Source organism: Crotalus tigris, unplaced genomic scaffold, assembly GCF_016545835.1.
Source record: "Crotalus tigris isolate CLP2741 ecotype Arizona unplaced genomic scaffold, ASM1654583v1 scf7180000017940.1788314, whole genome shotgun sequence".
NCBI classification, from domain to species: domain Eukaryota; kingdom Metazoa; phylum Chordata; class Lepidosauria; order Squamata; family Viperidae; genus Crotalus; species Crotalus tigris.
The window spans coordinates 473,136-492,279 of record NW_024096732.1 but is presented as its reverse complement, the minus strand read 5'-3'; the positions used below and the strand labels follow the sequence as shown (position 1 = coordinate 492,279).

The window sequence follows — 19,144 nt, the reverse complement described above, 5'->3', positions numbered from 1 at the left end:
CCCCGCTCGCCTCCGGTGCCGCAGCCCGGCAGGCGCCTCCTCTTGCGCGGCGCCGCTCCTGCTGCTGCTGCTGCTGCTGCGATGCTCCGCCGAGGGGGCCGCCGCTGAAGGATGAGCGCCGCCGCCCGCCGCCGGCCCTGCCCGCCCGGAGCCCCGCTGCTGCCGCCGCTCCTGCTGCTGCTGCTCTTGCCGCCGCCCGGCGCCTGGGGACTGCTGGCCACCCCCGGCGGTAAGCGCGCCCGGCCCTTCCCCGGCTGCGGAGCATGGGCCGGGCAGCCCCGTCCCTGCGGGCCTGGATTACGGTTCCCGTCACCTCCGGTCACCTCCGGCCCCCGCGCAGCCTTCCCGCGGCCTCTCCCCCGCCATCTGGCTCCCCCGCCCTTCTCTCCTGCGCGTTCCCTGGCTCTCCTCCCGCAGGCTCGGCCCAGCGTGCTGAGGTGGGGATGATGGGAACTATAGTCCAAAGGCTGCGGAAGCCTGCAGGCTGCCCTTTGCAAAGCCACCCCCCGCGCTGCGGGTTCGGCTTCCTGAACTTTGCGCCTTGGACCGGGGCTGCCCAGCTGTCGAGACCCTTTCGCTCCCGGGGCTCCGTCCCTCTTCGCTGCCGCTGCCCTTTGGAAGGCCTTTGGGGTTCTGGCTGGGGAGACCTTCCAGCGGCTGCCCCCTCCTCTCTCTCCCCCGAGGGGTCAGCCAGCCCGTTGCCAGGGAGCTGCCCCCTCTTCCCATGACATCATTTCTGAAAGCTGTTGGCAACTTTTCTCCCCCCCCCCCCAACTCCACCTCCGGAGAGTTTGTGCTAGCAAATGATCCAGGGGCGGAAGGGGCTCCGCTCCGCCGGCCTGGAGGCTTTGCAGCAGCTGCCCAACAGAGCCAGCTCCTGCAGCCTTTCCTGGGCTTCCCCTCCCCAAATCCAGAACAACGGGTGGTTCTCTGCCCCTCCCCATGGCTGAAAAGTGGAGTGTGCCTGGTTGTTTGTGGGGGGTCTTGTAAAGAATGAGATGGCTGACATGTGGGGGATCCTCTCGGTCTCCAGGCATTTTGAGCAGCTGGTGGATGATGCTTCTCTGACTCAGCCCTTCCCCAGCAATGCTGTTTGGGGGCTGGCAGTTTGGGGTAGCGGTGTTGGGAAAAGCCAATTGCTGGATCTGAGCAAGCTTGGGGGTTCATCCCCAGAGGCGGCCCTCTCCCCTTCATCATCCTCTTGGGAGTTTTGGGATGGCTGCCCTCTGAGGGTCCCCCTGGCATGGATGAAACTGGGGCGCCTGTTGGAAAGAGATACTTTACAGGCGCCTTGGAGTTTGGCCCTGGGGGGCTTTGGACGCAGTTCAGCAAACGTCCCTTTTTTCCTGTGTAATCTATTGTCTAAAGCGGCCTTCCTTTCTAGGCAGGAAACATTTTTCCTCTCTGGCTGGTTTCAGTTTGAGCAACCGCTTCCTTTCCCTCGGCGAGGAGGGGCTGTTTTGGGACCGTCCCAAAGACGGTCCATTCCCTGGGCAGAAAAACCAAGGCTGCTCCCGTTTGGTCCTTCTTGTCTGACCTGGCCTTGACTTTTAGCCCCCTCAAGCCATCTGGGAAAATTGTAGGAGGCTTGCAGCTTTTCCAAGATCCCTAAAGGGGGTCTGGGGGGAGGGGTCTGCAGATGTTTGGGGGGGGGGCTTTGGCTGAGTGCTGGAGCAAAGCCACCCCTGGCTGGTGGGAGGGGGATGTTATTTCACAGGAGTGTTGAAAGCAAGATCAAGTAGCTTGAATGGCTCCCTCTGAAGATCTCTGGATGGTGTGTAAAAACAAGGGATCTCTGTGGGGCTGGGCCCACTTAATGCTCTTTCTGGAGAAAGAGCCAGGCTGCCGAGGCCCCTTCTCTCTTTCCTGGGCAATCGCAACCAGTGTGGAAAACCCATGTAGGGCAGGTGGCACCTGCTGGCTGGCCTTTGCTAGGCAGATCTCAGGGCCTGTTTCCTCCCCCCCCCTTCTCTTCCTTCATGCATTGCTGGTGCTGGAGGGGCCGAGAGACAGGCGGGTTTGGCCTTGGCGAGGCTCTGAGCAGGCGGTGTCAGGGCCAGAGTCAGAACTGCCACCCTGGAATAATCTTGTGGCCGATTTACAGGCGTGCATGAACACACCCTTCCGCACTTCAGGACGGGACAACTCGCCACGGGACAATTCGCTGTGGGACAATTTAACAACTCTATTTAATTATTTAAAGTAAATAAAAAAGATATTTTCATTTCTGCCGTTCCCATTTCATTCTGTCCCTCCTCCTGCATCCTTTCTTTAACGATTCTATTCCACCATTTCTTTGATCTTAGGGCAACTCTTGTCCCGCAGTGAGTTGGCCATGGCGAGTTGTCGTAGAGCCTTCTGGGCTGAACACCAGGTTGCCTCTGAATTCTCTCGCACACAAACGGATGCCTCGTGTTCAGGAAGGCTGTCAGAAGGAAAGGAAGAGACCCAGGGGAGGATGGAGCCCACCGGACGTGCTGTGCCATTGGGTTCCTTAGGGAGGAGGGTCTCTGGAGTGCCCTGTGGGGGTGATGGGTGGGATGCCAGGAGACCGAGATGAGCTGGCAGGCTTGGGTGGCCTTCTTCCCCTCCCTCTGACCATCAAGCGTGGAGGGAAGGAGTGAAGGTGGTGAGTCTCCTCATATGCAGGATGCTTGGGAAGCTGCCAAGCCCCCCCCCCAGTTATGGAAAATCATAGCCCGATGACTCTCCCCACCTGCCACCAGCCGACCTGCCTGCCCCATAGCCAAGCACAGAGTTTTTAAGGGTCCCACATGCAATCTAGGGCGATGCAGAGACCTCCCTGTCCGCTTGTGATGCGTCTCCGTCATGCTGTGTGGGAAGAGAAAAGTTTTCCGGCACACAGAAAGAGGAGACAGATGTTTCTTTCTATCTCTTGGCCCGTTCCATGTGTGCCGACAAACCTGCTTTTCTTGAAAACCTTTCATCGGAGGTCAAAGGTCTGCAGGCTGGGAAACATTCCCGCACACACTTGCCGATGATTGACAGGATTTGCACACAAGGGAGGTGTGTGTTGTTCTTTTTCAGAGGCCGGGTGCCAGAGGTTGGCATTCTGCTCCGGGCCTGTTGTTGGGCCAAGAGTCCTGGGCGGGACGCTTTCCCCAAAACACCAGCAAGGCTGGCTGCAGCGGGCGAGGGGAAGGAAGGGAGCACAGATGCTCCGCAGCCAGAGCCAAGGTCAGCGAAGGGGGAAGGCCACCTTGAGCTGAGCTGGGGCTGCTGGGGTTTTTTTGTGCTCTGTCTTTCTCGCTCTGTCCAGTATGGTAATTTTTGCACACTTATCCAATTGCCAGATGCTAAAATGAAGGGACGGTTGTGATTCCTAGCTGACTCTCTGCCTTTTGGGAACTCTGGGTGACCCAGCTCCCCCCATCCTTTTCTTGGACAGAGGGGGGTTTCACCCAGCAAGGAAGCGACTGAGCTGGGAAGAGGCATCAGGCGTGGTAGCCTTGCTCTCTTCTGGTTCGCTGGTTGGGAATAAAATGGAGGAACGAGGCTTGGTCCCAAGTGCCAAGGAGTTCATTTATTTTAAAAAGTAGATTTTGCTCTCCAAGGATTTAGGGGTCTCTGGAGCTCCCCGTGCAAAGCAATCATAAATTTGCAGAGAAGTTTCTTCCCAAAGCTTTTATTTACTTCATTCCTTTCCACACGGATGCTGAAGACCAGGCACCCCAGAGGCCTCTTTTGCCCTTTCTGTAGTTACCGGCTCTTCCGGAATAATCCTTTAAGCAGACTAAAAAAAACTTCCCTCTCTTCTTGCCCCCCACCTCACCAAGCTCCTGTCCCTGTTTCAGAAACCAGTTCTAATCCAGAGTGGAAATTCAGCCTGTAGCCGTCGGCATCCTCTTAGCCATCTCTGATCTTGGTTTCAAGGACAAAGCCAGTGCCTCTGTTTTAGGAAGGGCTTGGGAGGCATTCAGACAACCAGTTCCAGGAAATGGTGCAGAAAATGTTTGGCATTTCCGCCTTTGCAGAAGAGGTTCTCCAGGAGACATTTCTGCTAGAAAATTCTTATAAGCAGGCTGCCTTTCTGGTGCTTTTCTCTTGTTCAGACCCTCAACCTGAATTCCTGTGAATTCTGGTGCCCCTGCAGAGTTGGGCTCAGTTCTGCAGTTTTGAGCTCGGATCCTGACCAGGCGGCACCGGCACTCTTGCTGCAGTCCTCTCTGACATGGCAATGTTGTGGCTGTCAATGTTGTGCCTCTGCACAGGTCAGTTTTTCTTCCGAGGCCTGGCATGCCTGGAGCTCAGCAGACGGTCCTCTCCCAGCCCTGGCTGCTGCCTCTTCCCCGCCCGCAGCAGCCCCAGGAGTTGCTTAATTTGCTGAGGGAGACAGACTCAGCCGAGGCAGAGCGTAGCGGGTGGCTGAAGCATCCGTGGAAGACGGGAAGAGGTGAACGGACTGAGGGCGAAACCTGTCTCACCCCATGTGGCTCCCACCGGCAGCAGAGCCCGGAAACAGGTCCCCCTGGTCTTCTGAGAGTGCCAGGCCCTTCCCTTGCCTGGGCTCCAATGGGAAAGGCCAGCTTGTCCAAGAAGGCAGAGGTCACATGAGGTTGCCCATATCTCTGCTGACAGGCGTTGGCTTCTCAAGCTGTGGGACTCTTTGTGCAAATGGTAGAGAACATCTGAATACACACAGCATAGTTTCCAGGAACTGTGTGTCTCCAAACCCTTAAAAATGCAGCCAGACCTGCTGGGATCTTTGGAGGTTAGCTTGTGTTTTCTTCTTTTTTCCTTCCTTCCTTCCTCCTTCCTTCCTTCCTTCCTTCCTTCTCTCTGCCTGGCAGAGAGGCCATCAATAATTCAGAGCGCTCGTGTTCCAGGAAGACATTTTGCCACGTTGGCAGCCAGGCTGAGAGCAGGAAAGCTTCTCGTGGCCCAGCCCAGAGAGCAACAAGGACCCCGCAGAGGCCCCTGGAGGAGGAGGAGGATCCCTCGTGGGTCAGATGGAGGGTTCCTTCGCCTGGCACCCCCATGCAATACAGCCAGCCAGCAATGCTGGAAAAACCCCAGGGAGGCTGTCCTTCCCCTGCCTCTTCAAAGCTGCTTTGAGCAGGCCTGGGCAGAAAGTACGGCCAGCGGAGGGCTGTGTGTGGGACTCTGGAGTTTCCGTGTTTGGCTGCTGCAGGCCAAAGTTTGCTGCTGGCAAACAGTCCGGCTTCCCGGACCAGACTGGGCAGGACCCGCCTTTCCTTCAAGCGCCAGCAGAGCAAGGAGAAAAGGACTCATGTGATTCTGTTTGCAAACTTTGCCACCACTTCCCTGACCAGAAGCAGGCAGGCAGAGATGGCAGAAAGGAGCTTCCTGCTTCCCTGCCTCCCTCTCCTGCTTCTCCTCCGAAGCACAAATCTTCCCTGGTCTCCCCTCGGCTGTTGCTTCAGGTCGGTTTTGCCAAAGCGAGGAGGGCGGGCTCTGGGCAGCATCTGCAGGGCCACGGGGAGGGAGGCGCAGGTGAGTTTTGGCATCTGACGGGTTCCCTGGCACCGGTCTTCTCAGAGGGCTGGAGGGCTCAGTGCCTGGAGGAGTGCTCTCCCGTTTTGTTACTCAGCGTCTGCTTCTACGCTCCTGGGTTATCGCGTCTCTCCTGCTTACTTTCTGGGTGGGGGCAGATTGATCTGCACTCTCCCCTCCTGCATGAAGAGAGAGGTTTGAATTGTGCCACCTGGCGGCTGAGTCTCCAAACGGCAGACTGACTGGAAGAGCCAGGCCGTGTGACCCCTGCAGCCGCCCGTGGCTCCTGTTGGAAGGCCTCTTTGTGGGAAAGAAGCAACCTCCGCCTTTTATCTTTTTTTAGCGCAGAGAAATTTAATAATTTGCAGGGAGGGGCCCCAGAGAGAGACCTGGCTTGGTGCAGAGGAAGCTGGTGGGGATCAACTGAGGAACAGGACAGTCTCGTCCACCTTTGTGGTGCTGGCTGTTTGGGAGCTGCCCGTAAGGAAGGGCATCCCTCCGTGTCTCTCAGCCGGGTTGGGCAGCCAAGTGTCCTTCGTCTCGGGTTGAACAAGCGGCCCTGATCCGCTTCCTGCCTTTTGGACTGCAGAGCTGTGTCCTCGGCACCTGGACTGCACCCTTCAGCGGCGGAAGGAGTGTCCCCTGGGGTCCCATGCCTGCGGCCCCTGCCTCCCCCAGTTCTTCGAAGACGGAGAGGGAAGATGCGTGACCAAGACAGGAGCGCCCAAAGGTAAAGGGAAGGGGGGGCTCAGCTGGGATCCCGGATGCCCCTTCTGCGCCTGCACTTTCGCCTCCCTGGCAGGAGAGAGGCCCCCTTGTCATATGGTGGGTGGGGGGCTTTATCTGAACTGCAGCAGGGTCTTCCGTAGACCCTGGAGCAGGAGAGTCCACATGGGTTTTCCCTGGGTGGGGCTCCGGCTACAAAGTCACATCATTCCTGGAAGACTTAGAGAAAGAAAACTGAAACACGATCCACTCCAATGTGCCAGTGTCCCCCAAGAGGGAAAGAGGCGCCAAGGTGGCTCTTTTCAACGGAGGTTATAGTGAGCAGAGGGTTGGGCTAGAGGACCTCTAAGGCCCCACCCAAACCTGTGATTCTATAGACCGCAGGGTAGGGCCTCCCCTTGCAGGCCGCCCGTGTTCTGCCTGCCCACCCTCAGAAGGCGAGGGAGGGTGTGGGAAGGGAGAGCAGAACAGGCAGCTGGCACAAGGGGGGAGCCGGCTTCTGGCGTGACGTGGTGCCAAGTGGCTCCTTTGGCAGACAGATGGCAGCTTACACAACAGCTCCCTTGCGAAGGGATTGTTTTCTCAGGGGCTTTGGAGCCTCTTGATGAAGACCCTCCCCCTTAAAACTGGGAGGGTCTGGTGCTTCTCTGCCCCTGTGCAAGGCAGTTGCCTCCGTTTTTAAACTGATATCTTCCCTTCTTGCTGAAATGTTTGCTAAAATTGCATGTTCTCTCTCTGTGTGTTTGTTTACTTATTTTGCTGAATGTCCTTCGTGTGGGCCCCTCCGTCTCCAGGGCAAACCGCTGTGGTCCCCAACCCAGAGGAGGAGATTGACTTGGTGTCGGATGCCCTCGCCAAGCAGGGCAGGGGGCCTCTGCCCCACAGCCAGGAAGGTACGGCTGCCCCGGGCCCAGAGGGGTCCCCTGCCTGGCACAGAGCAGGGGGGCATCATTGATTTTGCAAGGGAGGCGACTCTCCTGCCTCTTCCGCCTTCTCTCTGCCAACCGGCCCTTCTTCCTTGCGCAGAGAGCCTGGCCCCCACTGGCCAACACTCCAGGAACGGGGCATCGAAGGCCGAGTCCTCGCAGAGTGGCCGGCGGGGGTAGCCAGACACGTCATCTCACCCCACCACAGAGCCGGTCCACAACCCCCCAGTGGAGTCGACCCACATCTCTTCCAACGATGCCCTCGTCCTTGGTGAGTCTTCACCCAGACAGCATGGGTGTACCCCGAGAAAATCATAGGGGTAGCAAGATGTCAAGATTTTAGTCCTCAGATCCGAGATGGCTTCAGGGGCAGTCTATCTTGGTGGGGGCAGCTGCCAGAGGCCCTGGGGTGGGTAGAACCTCCCTTTGCCCGGGGTGGGGGTCTCCGACTGCCCTTCCCTCTCCAAGTCTCTGTCCTCCCTTGCAGGCCTGATTGTCGTCTGCACGGTTGCAGGGGTGGCGGCCCTGGTGGTGGCGACGATCTGCTGGTGCAGGTCAGTCCTGCGGGTTTCCCTCGGGCACCGGGGCACAGCGGGCAGCTGACCTCCTTGAGGTCACAGCTTTGAGATCTGCCCTGGAGCCCTTCCGTGCTGCCTCCAAATGGAACCTCCATGGCAGCAGCAGTATATCCTAGGAGGGAGGGGATGCCCAGGCCTGTTTGGGGGCTGCTGTGCTACTTCCCTCCTGGATGTCCCCTCTCCCCACAGGCTGCAGAGGGAGATCCAGCTTGCCCAGAAAGCGGATTATCCAGCGAATAAGCTGCCCCAGCTCCCCTCCGACAAGCTCTCTGTAAGTGCCTCCTCCGGGCGCTCCTGGGCACGGCAAGTTGGCAGCTCCCAGTTCTTTGGCCAGCCCAGCTCCTGGGGGCTGCCTTGGGCCAGGCTTCTCCGTGAGCCCGACTCTCCCTGCGGCCCCTTTGCTGGTGGCAGGGAGCTCTTTCTGCCCCGACCGGGCCTGGCTCCCTGGCACCAGGGCCAGGAAAGGGCCCTCTCTGCCCTTCGTTCTGGGGAAGGCCACGTGGGTGGTGCCTGTTCTACTGGCATGACAGTCTCTGCGCTCTGGGTGCTTCTTGCCCTTTCCTCCAGCCTGGCGATCGGAAGCTGGCGCAGAGTGCCCAGATGTATCACTACCAGCACCAGAAGCAGCAGATGCTCTCCCTGGAGAAGTGCGTCCCTCGTTGCGGTGATAGGTTCAAAGTATTGCAAGCGTGTTGGGTTTCCCTGACCTCTTCCTGGTTTCTCTTCGACCTACCGGTGAATTGGGCCCAGAAGCAGGATGGGAGGCCGGGGGCTCCTTTGTGCATCCTCTGTCTCCGCTTAGTTGGGCACGAGACTGCTTGCCTTCCGGGGGCTTCTAAACAGGTTCAAAAGTGCCATGAAGGTTAGGAAGCCCCGGATGAAATGAGCCTCTGGCGGCCGGAAGTGAATGCCAGCTGGAAGGGGTCTGACAGCCAGGTGGCAGCGCCAGGGCTCTGTCCATTCGCCCATGTTATTCTTGAGGTGTCCACTGAACAAAGCCTGGTCTGACCTGGGGAGCCTGGCAGGGCCGGGTTTCCAGGGACCTCACAGAAAGGGCTTTGGGTCGAGATGCCCCCATTTCTGCCTCAGCTTTGGCCGGACATCCCAGTTGGTGGGGAGGTTGGCTTGCCATGGGGTGGGCTGCTAAGGGGGCAGGTGAGGGAGGGCACCTTCTGCCCCATCTCACTACATTCTGCCTCCCAAAATCCATAGGAATAAGGAGGAAGCCAAAGCTGCTGAATCTGTCTCCTCGGACGAAGAGAATGAAGATGGAGACTTCACGGTCTATGAGTGCCCTGGCCTGGCCCCGGTAGGTGTCTCTCTACGGGGAGGAGGGGTGCACAGACCTTCCCCCCCACCCTGTATCTGAAGAAGACAGCAGGGCCGAGCCCTGGGGTGGATCCAGCCCTGGAGCAGGTCGAAGAGATGGGAAAGGCAATCGCTTCCTGGGGGTTCATTTCTCTGCCATGGGGAGCAAGGTTCCCGTGGGCTGTGGGGCTGCCCTGCCCAGCGTGAATCAGAGCAGGGCCCCCGGTGCCCAGAGTGCCATGCCCCTTCCTTGTCTGGGCAGTGCCAGGCCACTCCTTGAGGTAGTGAGTGTGTAACGGATGGGTCTCTCTCGTTCTTCCTCGCTGGCTGTTGCAGACTGGAGAGATGGAAGTGAAAAACCCCCTTTTTGATGACTCCACTCTGCCCCCAAAGCTGCACCCCTGACCGGGAACTGTGGACTGTGCGCAGGACCTGTCCGAGGGCCACCTGACCCATGGCTCTCCTCTGCCCTCCTCCGCAAATTCTTGGCTGAAATAAATCCGCCTTCTGGGCAACTCGCTTCTGCTCGGCTCATGTTCCCCCCTGCACCGGCCCTTCAGCTGGCTCCTGGATGTCCCGAAGAGGCTCTGTGGACCGTCTGGACTCAGGGGGGAAGAGATGGGGGGCCCTGAGGCCTGGCTTGCCACCTCCTGCCCCCCAATCCCTGCCAGCCCTGCACAAATCAGATTTCAGAGTGGAGGGGTTCCTCTTTTCTCTTTCCTTGTTTTGCAGCCGCCAAGCCAAGGTTAAAATAATCGGGCTGGGGAGCTTCTCCCTTTGGGAGGGAGCTGCAGCTTCAAGAGGGAGGAAGTGTTCGGACAGGCGCTTCCTTGCCCGGCCAGTTGAGACGCCTTGGGAAAGCGGTCCATGTGCCCATTTCGCAGGTGGGAACCAGAGGCAGACTGAGGCTGGAAAAGGTGCAGCTGCCAGTTTAGTAAGTCCTGATCCATTTCACACTGTTTTCAGCACTTTCCCAAGGGAACTGAGTTTTGAGGCTTTGTGGGCCAGATTTTAGTTCTCCGAATTTCAAGGGGAAGCAATGTTACAAAACAGCATTAAGGTCCGCAGAGGGACCTGTTCAGAGAGGGGGAGGCAGGCTGACCCCCAGAGTTTCTCCCCTTGGGCCTGGGGGCCAGACAGCCTTCACCCCTTAGCTTTCTCCGGCTGTGCCCCCCGTTCTGCCAGTGTGGTGTCCCTACCTGATGAAGGGAGGTGACACCAGTTCTGATTCATTGGGCATGTCCAAGGAATTCAGAACCTTCCACCAGATCGACTGAGCAAGAGCTAGGATGGCACTGAGCCAAGTTTTGTTTTCTTTTTCAATTAAAACCAAATCTGGAATGTTGATTTTCTTCATACCAAATTCAGAAGGTTTCCGAAGTATTTCTGAATTCCTTAATTAAATGGGATGGGTGTCGAGGGAAGAAGAATGAGATTGATGGAAACCTGTGTTGTCTGCTTTCAGAAGACAGGATGTTCGAAGCATTTGATCTCCTCTAAGAATTGGGGAGGGGGGAAAGTGTGGAGAGGGTGAGTTGTGTTAGACAGCAATCAAGGCTGACTCCTACCTTCATCTTCGCAAGTCCAAAGATATTCCTAACCACCTGGGTAGCTGTAGCCTATTTCTCCTTGCCCCTGCTGTGAGGTCTACAAGCTTGATGGAACACAATAAACAAACAAGGCTCACTGCTGGGGGGGGGGGGCACAAGTGGTTTGGAAAAGGGGCCTTTGGTTATACAATTGTACTTTGGGATTGCGATGCATTATTTTGAAGAGGTTTGCCAAAAGCCTCAAGAAACCATTTTTGGAGTGCATTAGAGTTGCATCAGGAGCTCCCCCCCCCCTCCCGGCACCTCCTCTATGAGTTTTGCAAAGGTGCCCCCTCCTTCCCATCAGTGTCTCAAGAGGGTTTTCTTGGGCCAAAACTGAAGGGCCTGAAGCTGCAGCCGGAGAGGCCTCCAAGCCTCCAGCTGCTGGGCCCTTCGGCTACGGGTCCCCTACCTGAATCGGAAGAGTCGGGGGGGGGGGTTAGGGGTTGCTCTGGCTGAGTGAGGAGGGCAGGACCACCTTCTTAATCAGAGAAGAACAGTCCTGCCTGCAGGATGAAGAGTATCAGGGCTGTTTCCAAAGCAGCTTTAGGGGGGGCAGGGGAGACCCCTCTGCGTTCATCCTCCTGTTTTTGAGTTTGCACAGCACTTTTGCACTTATCCCGCTGAGTAGTTTACTCCCTACTTTTGTATTCTTTCCAAAGAGGAAGCCACACATAAGGGAAAGAGACCTGAAACCAGAGCTCTTAAGTTCTGAGTTGCCTCCTCTGCTGCCTGGACTGTGTCCATTGCTAATATTGGAGGAGGGAGAGGAATTCCCCCCCCCAAAAAAAAACACACTGGTGACTTTGCAGAGAGTTTCTCCTTCAGCCCTGCTCCAGGTGGGGGGCTCTGAAGGTGCCCCTGGAGCTGCCAGCTCTTAAACCCCAGAAGTGATGGTGGGCTGTGGGGGGGGGAGGGAGGGACAATGCCACATGGGGATAGTTTATTTTTTTTCTTGTTTTGTGGTTATTTTTGTTTCCAGACCTGTATGGACTGTGTTTAATAAATTTTATTAAATGACCAATTCTCAAGCTAGTTCCTCAATGCTTCTTTGGTGCCCTTTAGTTTTAAATGAGCCGTTTTCTTCCTGGATTTAGGGGTATCTTAAAGGAACAAGTCTGTCCTTGCAGTCTCTATCCCAGGGGACCCACGGCCATGTTGGTTTGATCCCCAAATTGTTCTGTGTCTGGGAAGTAGTTAGAGGAAGGCAGATAAATCTCATTACCCCAAAGTGCTCCCAGCCTCCCTCTTGCAGTGTGTTTAATATTCTTTCGCAGAAGGTGGAGAGTGCCAAGGGCCGATTCTCCAGGATGGCTCAGATCCCATCCAGGCCTGCAGAGTGGTGGCCAGCGCTGTGGCCAATGGTCACTCTGCCTCCCATCCCCCATTAGGCCAGGCAAACCGGCCGCCTAGTCCAGCCCTCCTGCTTGGCCGCTGCTCGCCCACCACCAGGGTGAAGGGTGGGGCCGAAGCCGAGGCACTCCCTCCCCAAGGGTGCCCAGAGGATGGCTGCCTCCCCACTGCCAACCTGGCCCTGGAAGCACTGCACCCATTGGCCCCTTGCTTGAGATATTGCGCAAGTGATAATCCCATCCTGACTTTGCAATTAAATTCCACTCTGCACATATTTTGAGGAACATAATTTACTATTAAGGGAGTTCTTTTCTTAATTAGGAAACGATATTCAAGTAATCTCAAGTTAGAATTGGAGCGATGCTCGCTGGGGATGAAAGAAGAGTTATTTTGACTCTGCATGCAGAGATTGAAAGATCCAAGAGGAAAGAAGATTTCTAGAATATAGGAGCCCCATCCTTGTGTGCCAAGTTGTCCAACAGAGGGGCTCACAGCCTCAAACCCTGAACACCCCCCCTGAAAAACTCTGATCTATTCTTAAAGGTCCTTTTTTAAAGTGCTCCCAGCGATTGCCCTGTTAATCTTCCTTCCTCCAGTTTAGACTGTCATTTAAATTCCTGTCTTCCTCCCAGGTAGCATACTGCATGGGGATTTTCTCCACCCCCCCAGCCCTGCAACGTAGGTCAGTATAAGATTAGGATTAACTGAGCAATTTTAGACTGGGGGGGGGAGTGGGAGGGAAAGTTGGGGAAATTAAGAATGGCTCTTTCTCGGGGGCTTCCAACTTGGCACAGGGCTCAATCCGGTGGTTTCAGTAGAATTAATGGAGATCAACTCCACAGGGATCCAGTGGGACCACTAGAGGGGGCTGATGGCCACACGAGGCTGGCACCGGATTGGCACTGTGCCGAGAAAGGGCAAGATTTCGCCAAAGGCAGAATTAAAAGGACGTTAAATGATGTTCACAGGATGTGGGGAGCGCTTGTGACTTGGAGGGCTGAGGGAGGACCGAGATCCAGGCTGGGGCAGCCAGCCCTCTGGCCAGTGGTCACTCTGCCTCCCCTCCCCTCCCCCATTAGGCCAGGCAGACTGGCCCTCCTGCTTGGCTGCCGCTTGCCCACCGCTGGGTGAAGGCTGAGGGTGTCCAGAGGACGAGTGTCTCCCTGCTGCCAACCGGGCACTGTAACCACTGCACCCGCTGGTCCCTTGCTCAAGACAAGGAGGGGCACTGAGGTTTCTGGCTTCCTTTCTTGCCAGCTTCACTTGGGTAAACAGGAAAGGGTTTAAGGTCAGGCCAATCTTCTGCTTCGCAGCTTTCACGTCTTCCTCTGCCGTTGGAATAGCTTTCTTCTCAGCCCCTGCCTCCCATCTGGCATTCCATGTGGGTTCAACTACAAATCCCATCATCCATCCCAGATGTGAGGTTTGTGGGGCTGAGGGAGCAGAGAAGAAGCGAAATGTGATTGACGAGCACTTGAGCAAAGAAGGAAGGAAGGAAAGGAAGTCGAAGAAAGAAGAGAACAAAAGAACGGAACCCTGGGCTAAGAAGGGAGGATAACTGGAAGAAGGAGAGACCCCGTGGGTGGGCACTGGTGCCAACACAGGGGATCCTACTTTGGGCAGCTCTGCAGCAGGCGAGGAGCCACGGAGAGTCTGACTGTCCCAGGGACATTTCTGGCTTTAGCAGCAGATGCTAGTAATCCCAGTACCAGCGCTTCAGGTCCGGGTAGAGCTTCTTCCGGGGCAAATGGGGGTACTGCCAGCAGATGGAGCAGAACCGTTCCCGCCAGTCCTGGTGGAGTCTGACCGCGTAGCTCCGCTTCCAGGCAAAGAAGCTCCGGTAGTGGCTTTCGTTCATGGTAGTCAAGAAAGTGGCCAGCTCCTGGGCTGAGCGGAAGTCGTCCACGTGGATAAAGGCGTTGGCGGGCATGAACTGCTGGTAGTTGGCACGGGAGGGGCCCAGGACGATGGGCACAGAGCCGGCGAGGAAGGCATTCCTCCAGAGCTTCTCCGTGATGTAGTCCCGGTGGATGGAGTTCTCAAAGGCCAGGTAGAACTTGTACTTGGAGATGGTTGGTAACAAACAGTCGGGGCACAGCGGCCTCCTGCTGGCCTTCCCAAACACGTCGATTCTGAGGTGACTGGACAGGTTGCGGTACATCTCTGCCCTGGCTTGGGAGTGATGATAGTTGCTGATCACCCAGGAGACTAAGCCGGTTTTCTCTGGGATCTCCACCACCCCCAGCGAACGAGGCACCAGCTCCCCATAGGGGAGAAAGAGATCAGCGTCTTTCCTGTACGAGAGGACCCAGTTCCATTCATTCCCCATCCAGCCCTCCAGGGCTTTGGTGTGGCTTGGAGACTCCAGGGAGACCCAAACCCAGTTCTGCCCAGGGTGGGCCTTGGACGGTGGAAGGCCCTGCCTTTCGTGCTGGAGTTCCTGGTGATGGAACACCACAACGTCCGCTTGGCTGAACAGGATTCGGTTCGTGGTCAGTTGGCAGCCTGTGATGCCATAGAGCCTGGAGCAGACGTCACCGGTCAGGTCTGTGGCTTCCCCGAAGGGCCAGCTCCAGATCAGGAGGGTCAAGGTAGCGTTCTGCCTTGGAGACCTTGGAGGGTTATCGAACAGCGTGAAGAGAAGCGGGGCATTCAAGAACAGGACGATGCCAAGGAGAGATGCAGCGGTCCAGATCTTTGCCACAGGAGCCATCAGGTGGGAAAGTGACCAGAAACACAATTGCTGCTTCGTGTGAGGAGCTGGCTTGAGGAACTGGGGTTGCTCAGCCCTCTTCCTTCCTTCCTCAGTCCTGGCAGTTCTCAGAGCTGCAAGAAAGACAGAAGAGGTCAGGTTGCCCAAAGGATTGCAAAATATCCCCTACTGAATTAAAGGAGGTACAGAACAGCTCGGACGTCTCTTGTTCCGGCCCTTCTCTGCCCTTTGACCCGAGGAGGCTGGGGACTTATAAAACCTTAGCCTGATGCAAAGGAAGTTGCTGAGATGGGAGTCTTGGGGGTTGTTAAAGGTGGAAGTGATGAATGAGACTTGAAAACCTTTGGGTTTTGGCACTGCTACCACCATCTGCAGTGATGCCTTGGTGTTGTTGCATACCAACTAGATCACTGTGGGGTGTGTAACCTGCTATGACTTTGGAAAATATGGAGCATTGTGATGCATGTAATATTTCATAAACAATATTTCTGTCTTGCATTTGGCAGCAAACAAACAGAATCTCCCTCTCCCTACCCCTCCTCTACTGCCTCCTCTCTCTTAATCCAAAACTCAAGATGAGAGAAAGAGGGTCTCTGAGCACTGGTGAAAAGAGAGGGGGGTCTGACGGATATGAAAATAGATGGGTCCAAGCAGGGAGATCAAGGAAGAGAGACAACTCCAGAGAAAATCTGTTCCTTTTTCTACAACTTTCCCATTATCGTCCAACCAGCATTAAAATCTGACTGAGTTAATATCACATTATTTGGGAGAGGGTTAGAAAATTGAGTGATTCGTTAAAGTTCAGCGGGATGTAACGGTGGTATTTTGTGGATGTTTTGATCTGAATTGCTTTCGCTTCTCACTCAGTCAGATTTTGTTCTGGAGAGAAGTTGTTCCTTGAAGTTAAATAGAAAGTCACAAAGCAGCCTGAAAGCAGTAAAGCTTCAGACTGTCCGTGAAGTGGGGCGGGTGTTGGTGGGGCTTTAAAGTTTTCTATTCTGGAAAAGGAGTTCATGAGAAGTATCTGAGCAGAACTCTTATAAACAAGACATTTGACTGATAGTCCTACTAATTATGCAGACTCTGGATCTTTTAGTTGATAAGGTTTACTGCTTTCATTTGCATTCCTCTCCCCACGTATTCTATTTTTGGCTCATGGTGTGCACTTCTATCTAACTGCAGAACAAAGAAAGCAAATGGGTAGTGCAGGGTAAACAATGATCAAACTTGAACAATGTAATAATCAGTTTAGGACACTCTGCAATCTGCCTTAATTTAACTGGCATCGAAACCTGCACTGAAAAAGAGAATCTTTCAGATTCATAAAGATCCTGTGGGAGGGAGAAAAAAACCCAAATGTTTTAAGGACCTTTAAAAACCTTAAAATATCAGTCTCCAAGCAAAGTTGCAGGGAGCCAATTCTGAAGCCAGATGAGAAATGTTTGAAGCCTGCGGTGGTCCGTCTAATCCCAACAACAACAACAACACTGATTGTGAAAAAGAAGATGAACCGCTGTGCAAGGAATGGAGGATTCTGCACAACTCTTTAAAGTGGCAAAGCGCTGGCTCCCTTGACGAGCAAGAGTTTAAGAGGAAGAGATGGGCCGCTTCAATCATCAGGGATGCCAAATTGGTTTCAATCCAGTTTGCAGGATTTGCTGCTTTAAAAAGTGCTTTCTCGGTTGGGTATGAATGACCCAGTGCAGCTGGGTCACTGCTTAGTGCTTGCTTTTCACCGAGTTTTCCCTGTATGTACTGGGGAGGGACCAGATCCTCCAAGCTAGGATGGTGAGGGAGAAGAGAGTCAAGGGTGAACTTTGCAAGTGAGTCCAGCAAGCTTTCCCCACGCTGCAGGACTGGTGCCAATCAAACCCAGGAATGATTAGGGATCAGATTTTAGCCAGGAGCCTGGAAAGCATCTGGACTGAGACGTCCCTCAAGGGTGCTCAAGATGGTTGCTTGAAGTCTTGCAGAACTATTTACCGAGCATCTCTAAATACGTTTTTCTCCCTGCTGCTAATGACACAGATGGCAACCCACCACATTTCATATGCCACCGACTCCTCCCAACACGATGCGGCTCTCAGTGCCACAAAGCACAACAGAAAGCATCTCAGGAATAAAGCTCATAAAAACCACAGCCCCCCTCCAGGGGTCTTCCTGTCCTTTGGGGCAGAGCTGTTTAAACCCTTTTCCAAAGAACACATGGGGGGGGCACCTGGCTACGGAGGGGGGGGGGAGCTGCTCCAGAACCAGAGTTGTGCATGTTGAAATATGAGGGGCCATGAGAAGAAAATGGTGCCACTGCTTTCATTAAATTCAGACGCCTGTGAGTTCTTCACCAGCACCACCCTGGGACAAAAGCTGTGGATCCCCAAACTCAGATTAAGCCAAAACAGGAAATGATGGCAGAAATTCATAATGAGCTTAGTTAATAAGGGGAAAATGTGAAGCAAGCAGATGATGCAGACTGTGGCAGGAACGAGAGAGGGTGAAGACATATTCTGAGTAAACATAGTAACCTTATGAATTGGTACTGCTGAGCTGGTCAAAACTGGTTGGTCAGAGGGAAAACCAACATTTGAATGAACCTGGCTTGGCTGTTCATAACTAACCGCATAAAATTTAGCTTAATGAAATTTGTGTGCATCTGTGTGTGCATTCATCTATAGTTTCATTCCGTCTGTTTCTTCCTCCTTTTGGAAGATGTGCCCAATGAGCATGGTTTGTTTATTCCTAATAAAAGTGCATTTTGTTAACTTTCTCCAGCTTCTCAGTTGGTTCTCTTGAGACATTTCATGGGCGCCAGGCGATGTGGCTGCTTCTAGTAATTCTGAAAGTGCCCTGAGTTTAAGGAACCAGAGCTTTCATATCCTTCCAGCAATTAAAATCAGTGTTCTTCTAACTGGCAATTCAAACTAACACTTCATTAAATTCAGACGCCTGTGAGTTCTTCACCACCCTGGGACAAAAACTGTGGATCCCCAAAGTGGATCCCCAAAGGAGGAAATAAGAGTTTGCATGAGCGGTGTGCAACGAACATTTCAACCCTATTGAAATGCAGATTAAAAATTGCAGTATCGGGTTAGCCTTGAAAACGAAATTAATTTTAATCTTAATTTTAAAATACAAAAGAGATTGGATTAAGAGAAATTTATGTCTGTCCCCAGAAAGTTAAGTTTTAGATTTTAAAATACTAATTAGGATGGTGTTCGTTTTTTTTTTTAAAAAAAGCCTTTACAAAACATAAAAAGAAACTGTTGCTACTTCAGCTAAAATGTCTGAAAAAATATTGAATTTGAAATCTATGCTTATAACTTCTGTTTTGGGGGGCCGGTGGTAACAGCAGGTGGCAAGAAGCTATAGGAGGGGAATTTTTGTCAGAATGGTTAGTGGGAAAGAGAAAAGGTAGAGGAAATACAGTGGAAGAACTTGGTTCATTTTTTAAAAAGGCTTTCATTTTGTTTCACTTCAACTTATCTTCATCAAAAATCACCGCTTTCTGTAAATCTTATAAACTTGCGCAGAGCTGTCCAGGTGTTGCTGAGAGCTGGGTAGCATGAAAATTTAGTAACTATATTTTATTTATTATAAATCAGGACTATTTAAAACTCCTGCCCAAGTGATATGGATTTATTTATTGATCAAAAACTAGCATGAACATAGGCTGTGACTAGTCAGAGAGAGACAGAAATCTTTTCCTTACTCTGCCAATAATTGTCCAAAATACTGTTCGTTCTGCTCCACCTTTGATTACTGATCAGGGCCCCCTGGCAATACCCGCCATTCATGGCATAAATGAACCGCCTGGCTGACTTACCCTGCCTGCTGCCTTGGTTCTGCCCGGGAGGAGCTCCTGCGTTGAGCGGAGGCGGAAGGCGAAATACCCGCTTGTGGTCTCTCCTGCTTATCAAAAGAAACCCGTCCCTGACACTTTTCACACCTTGGTCAGACACAGCTGTATTGTGGGAAGTCTCTCTTTCTCTCTCTGTGGGCCCAAACCACATCTGGAACAGCTGCCTGAACTGCTGGGCTCTGCCCCAGAAAGGCGCCCGGTGTCTCTGCTGGAGGGAGGCTGCAGCCGAGTTCCTTGCAGGAGGAGCTTTCCGTTGGGTGAACACAAGACAGAGTTTCCTTTCAGAAGGGGCCATTCCCCTGTGTAACTCCCTGCCACCAGATCTGGCCCAAGATCTCTCTGGAAGGAGATCTGGGGCATGAAAGCAAAAGGGGAACCCAGCTGGGGTGGCCCACTCAGTGCCAGCTGCAGGTCTGGCTTTGGCACCCCCCATCTCTGGCTGCCCTCCAACAGCTGGGTTTTGTTTCCGCAAAAGTCTTGACTTTTGCAGCCTTTCCCCCCTTTCTTGGCTTCAGCTGGGCTGCACCTGTTCCTGAAATGGCCTTTATCTTGCATTCTGATAACCTTTGCCATGCTGGGTGGGGATAATAGATGGCGTGGTCCGGCCAAGGGGCACAGGG

The 19,144-nt window shown here is 54.0% G+C and overlaps 2 protein-coding genes across 2 annotated transcripts; one reads left to right on the top strand and one right to left on the bottom strand.

Annotated features, from left to right (window-relative positions):
- Nucleotides 1–8: 8 nt before the first annotated feature.
- Nucleotides 9–11,386, top strand: NPDC1 (neural proliferation, differentiation and control 1). Its single transcript, XM_039344846.1, has 10 exons — nucleotides 9–229; nucleotides 6,065–6,205; nucleotides 6,996–7,094; nucleotides 7,228–7,274; nucleotides 7,308–7,398; nucleotides 7,615–7,681; nucleotides 7,895–7,976; nucleotides 8,273–8,352; nucleotides 8,918–9,014; nucleotides 9,350–11,386. Exons 1-10 carry the CDS (start codon nucleotides 112–114, stop codon nucleotides 9,416–9,418), a joined length of 891 nt encoding a protein of 296 aa, XP_039200780.1. The 5' UTR covers nucleotides 9–111; the 3' UTR covers nucleotides 9,419–11,386.
- A 395-nt stretch (nucleotides 11,387–11,781) lies between these two features.
- FUT7 (fucosyltransferase 7) lies at nucleotides 11,782–18,646 on the bottom strand. Its single transcript, XM_039344977.1, has 2 exons — nucleotides 18,612–18,646; nucleotides 11,782–14,781 (listed from the first exon to the last, which is right to left on the bottom strand). The coding sequence occupies exon 2, from the start codon at nucleotides 14,666–14,668 to the stop codon at nucleotides 13,649–13,651; it is 1,020 nt and encodes a 339-aa protein (XP_039200911.1). The 5' UTR covers nucleotides 14,669–14,781; nucleotides 18,612–18,646; the 3' UTR covers nucleotides 11,782–13,648.
- Nucleotides 18,647–19,144: the final 498 nt, after the last annotated feature.

Bases quoted from the DNA above. Each gene is read 5' to 3' on its own strand.
- NPDC1 (XM_039344846.1), top strand. From the start codon at position 112: ATGAGCGCCGCCGCCCGCCGCCGGCCCTGCCCGCCCGGAGCCCCGCTG. The intron at 7,682-7,894 runs GTCAGTCCTGCG...CTCTCCCCACAG, and splicing joins GCGACGATCTGCTGGTGCAG to GCTGCAGAGGGAGATCCAGC. The intron at 9,015-9,349 runs GTAGGTGTCTCT...TGGCTGTTGCAG, and splicing joins AGTGCCCTGGCCTGGCCCCG to ACTGGAGAGATGGAAGTGAA.
- FUT7 (XM_039344977.1), bottom strand. From the start codon at position 14,668: ATGGCTCCTGTGGCAAAGATCTGGACCGCTGCATCTCTCCTTGGCATC.